Genomic DNA, 4,036 nt, shown 5'->3' with positions numbered 1-4,036 from the left:
GGGTCCGGGCTGGGGATTCGAACCTGCCACCTTAGGTGTATGTGGCTGGCGCCTTAGCCGCTTGAGCCACAGGTGCCGAGCCCAGTCTTTGTTTTTTTTTAAAAAATGTTTTTAACAGTGTAAGCATTTTTATTACTAAAATACCCAAAGCAAATGTGTGTACTCCACCCCTTATGCTTATCCTATCTGTGACACCTTGTGCTACATGGAATAAAAACAGAAGGACTTAGAAGTGGACTGCTGTTATATGGAAGTCCTCGCTTAAACTTCATCAAAGAAACTTCCTCAGGGAATCCTTGCCAGTCTAGGCTAGACTTTTTAAAGGTCTCTTACGTTCTTCTCTCTTAGTCTTGACAACTGTGATCAAGTAGCTTTGTGGTTGAGTCAGGCTCTTTCACTCTTTGGAAGCAGGGCTTAACTCCTGATCCTGGAGTCAATGATTCACCCTGTGTGGGTTATGATCCCAATTCTGGCATCTGTAGTTCTTTGGGACTCAGTTTCCCTCTTGTTAAGGCAGTAGGTATAATGAAAATGTCTTGTGAAATGTGCTTTCCTGGCAGGTGGGTGGGCCGGCTATTATCCTGTTGATCAAGTCTGTCTGTCCCCCCTCCTCCATTTTCCACGTAGGGCTCAGTGGCCTATGTGCCCCAGCAGGCATGGATTCAGAATGATTCTCTCCGAGAAAACATCCTTTTTGGACGCCCGCTGCAGGAACGGTATTACAAGGCAGTGATAGAGGCCTGTGCCCTCATCCCAGACCTGGAAATCCTGCCCAGCGGGGACCAGACAGAGATTGGTGAGAAGGTCAGTGCAGTTTCAGCATTGGTCCCTAGATCCATCAGGTGTTGTTGTGTAACAAACAACCACAAAAGCTCAGTGGTTTGTTAGTTGCCCCAATAGGCTGGGCCCAGCAGGGGAAGAGGGGGTGCTCTGCTCAGTGCTGCAGGCTGGCTGGGCTTGGCTCTGGGCTGTGTTGTGGCTCAGGTTTACCTACATGGGTTCTGACTGAGGTTTGGGCTGAGGGGATGAGGCTGTCCTTTCCCTGTACATAGCAAGTCACTTGTCCAAGCCCAAATACAAGGGACCAGGTAATACATGCTTCTCTCATGGTCACATGACGGCAAAGTCACATGACAGGGCATGATAGAGGGAGGGCGGGCATCTGATTCAAACGTCCCACAGCACATCCATGATAATAACAACACAGTTGCTAACACTTATGGAGCATTTTCTACATGGCAGGCACCATGCTTAACGTTTTACATCTGTTTCATTCATAGCATGCCCATGAGGTGAGATTTTTTGTTATCCCCATTAAATGCTTGAGGAAAGGGAGCAACAGAGAGGTTAAGTGACTTGCCTAGGGCAACAGCCACAGAGAGAGCATGGCTACTGTTCCCTGTTCTTAGCTGCTACATTTTGTCACCACTAAGGAGGGTGATTCTCTGTTCATGTCAGCCATCACCTCTCCATCCCCCAGCTGTTCTTCAGCAATCCCCATCTCCTTGCTCTGTAGGCCTTTGCAGGTGCCTTTGCCTGGCCACCTTGCTCTGCCACCCCCTGGTGGTTGTCCAGTGTGTTGCAAGACCAGGAGTTGGAAAAGCTTGACCTCGCCTAATGTGCATGATGCAGTGTTACATTTCAAAACTATTAAGAAATAAGTATAATTGTGATGAATGTGTTACTTAGTTCAATGTAAGCATTTCACATTGTATATCTAAGCAGTACCCTGAACCCCATAAATGCATCAATGTACAAAGTTATGATTTAATAAAAAATAATAATAAAAAATATTAGTGGCTTGGGCAACACCTGTGGCAAGGGAGTAAGGCACCGGCCCTATATGCTGGAGGTGGCGTGTTCAAACCCAGCCCCGGCCAAAAACTGCCAAAAAAAAAAAAAAATAGTGGCTCCATCAGCTTTCTGATTTGGTGAATGATTTTTTTTAAAAATTGAGGTAAGTCTATGGTTCCTTGGAGAGAAACGCTGTGAGCAGGGACTTCTGGGTTTTCAGAGGAGCTTGGGCTTGTGAAAATGAGAACTGCATTTAAGGATACAGGTGATTCTTATGGACTTGTAAAGGCTGGAATATAAGGGGGGGCTCAGGCAGGAGCTGGGAAAAGCAACCTGGGGCCTGCTCTGGTTTTGTCTTTCCTTTTCTGCACATCAGCTTTGTGCTGTTTTTTTTTTGTTTGTTTGTTTGTTATAAACAAACAAAAAAACAAGTGTCTGTTCCTGGCATTCAGAGAGTCCTCATTATCCTGGTCTAGGTTCCAATACCAGAATCTGGAGGGAGAGACTATGACTGGCTGCCTTGAGTCCAATATCTGCCTCTGGGCCAATAAGCTATGGCCAGAGGGCCCATCAAAGGGAACTTGGCTACTAGGATGGGCCTTGACTCAGAGGAGAGAGAATTGGCATCTCTTGGGCGGGTCAAGAGATGGGTGGGTACCCCAGTGGGTGTCCATAGTGATTCCCCAGTTAGATATGGAAATGGCATGGGGTTATCTGTCATGGGGAAATGGGAAGCGGGGCTCCTGTGTCTGGTCCTGGCAGTACCCCTCCTCCTGGAGAGTGGAACCTGGGGTGGATTTTAGCACCACTGGGGTAGGTACTGTGTAGGCTCTACGTGGCTTCTCCAGGGAACTGTAGATCCAGAATAAGCTGGCAGACTGTTGGCTGTTAACACAGCAGCAGCAACAATAAAAGTATCACATCTACCCTGCTCTCCATCAGACTAAAATATTAGGCACCAGCATCACTCAGTGCCATCAGACACCCTTCGATGAGTGCTCACTGTGTGCCAGCTGCCCTGCCCCACAATTCACAGGGGACTTGGGTTTTCGCTTTTGCCCATTTTATAGATAGTGCTAAGCCCCATGCGATGGTCCCATCCCTGGCTGTGGTGGAGCTAGGATGTGAACCTGTGTCCGTGCAGATGTGATCTGTACCTTTAGTCTCACATTGTAACAGGAGGTATGGCCCTGCAGGACCTCCTGAGCAAGTCAGCCTCTGCATGGCTCTGTGACATTTCTTGAGTCTCAAGGTTTCCCAGAAATCCCACTCCTCTGCCTTGTCTCTCCCCAGGGTATGAACCTGTCTGGGGGCCAGAAGCAGCGTGTGAGCCTGGCTCGGGCCGTTTACTGCAACTCCGACGTTTACCTCTTTGATGACCCCCTCTCGGCAGTGGATGCCCATGTGGGAAAACACATATTTGAAAATGTGATTGGACCCAAGGGGATGCTGAAAAACAAGGTACCTGCTGGTGGGACAGGGCTTGGGCACCAGGCAGTCCCCATCTTGAGTGAGGTTGGAACGTGTCCCTTTTAGGAATCCTTTGCTTCCCTTGCTTTTTTTGGTTTTGTTTTGTTTTAATTGTACTTTAGGAACACGTTTCTCATGCTTCCCTTGGAAGTCTTCCCAAGACAGCTATCTTGGAGTCACTTGTCTTACAGGGGTTAAGTTCTTGGCATAGACTTGAATTCATTGCCTCCTCTTGGCCAAAGAAGGCGTCTCTTCCTGATTCAATTACAGGGCTTCTCAGTGGAGTCCCGCCTTACGACCTGCCATGACTAAGCAGGCCGTACCTCCTTCATGCCAAGGTGGCTGTGGGTGGACCTATGGCGTCTGGAGCAGGAGTATTTCCACAGCACTATAACACGATAGGAAACAGTTCCTGTGTTCTTTTTGACACAGCAGTTGGTGGTGGCCGGTGGGCGCACAATGACTTGTCTTTTTTTTTTTTTAAGTCCTGAGTATAAAACTAACACTCATCTGTGGGGGAAATACAGCAACTTAAGACAAACATGAGAAAACGTAGTCCCACCAGTTTGAAATTGTGTATTTCTTTCATGTCATTACGCTGTATGTATAAACTTTAATTTTTTATTTACTTTTTTGTGTGTAATGTTTTTAAGTCGGTTACCTTCTTATACATAGTGCAGCAGGCCCGTGTGTACCCTCAAGACTCAATGCAAACATAATTCTTATTTTTTTTTGAGACAGAGTCTCAAGCTGTCCCCCTGGGTAGAGTGCT

General features: G+C 47.3%; 1 protein-coding gene across 1 annotated transcript in view; it reads left to right on the top strand.

Moving 5' to 3' along the window:
* ABCC1 (ATP binding cassette subfamily C member 1) overlaps positions 1 to 4,036 on the top strand; it is a 149,970-nt gene that overhangs the window by 103,721 nt on the left and 42,213 nt on the right. Inside the window, exons 17-18 of the mRNA XM_023513856.1 lie at positions 628 to 804; positions 3,088 to 3,255. Of these exons, the coding sequence (XP_023369624.1) occupies positions 628 to 804; positions 3,088 to 3,255 (345 nt within the window). The remainder of the gene's footprint in view (positions 1 to 627; positions 805 to 3,087; positions 3,256 to 4,036) is intronic.

This window comes from Otolemur garnettii, unplaced genomic scaffold (genome assembly GCF_000181295.1).
Source record: "Otolemur garnettii isolate 467f Iridium unplaced genomic scaffold, OtoGar3 scaffold00044, whole genome shotgun sequence".
NCBI classification, from domain to species: Eukaryota; Metazoa; Chordata; class Mammalia; order Primates; family Galagidae; genus Otolemur; species Otolemur garnettii.
Note: the sequence above shows the minus strand (reverse complement) of the source record. Positions and strands in the feature narration are given on the sequence as shown.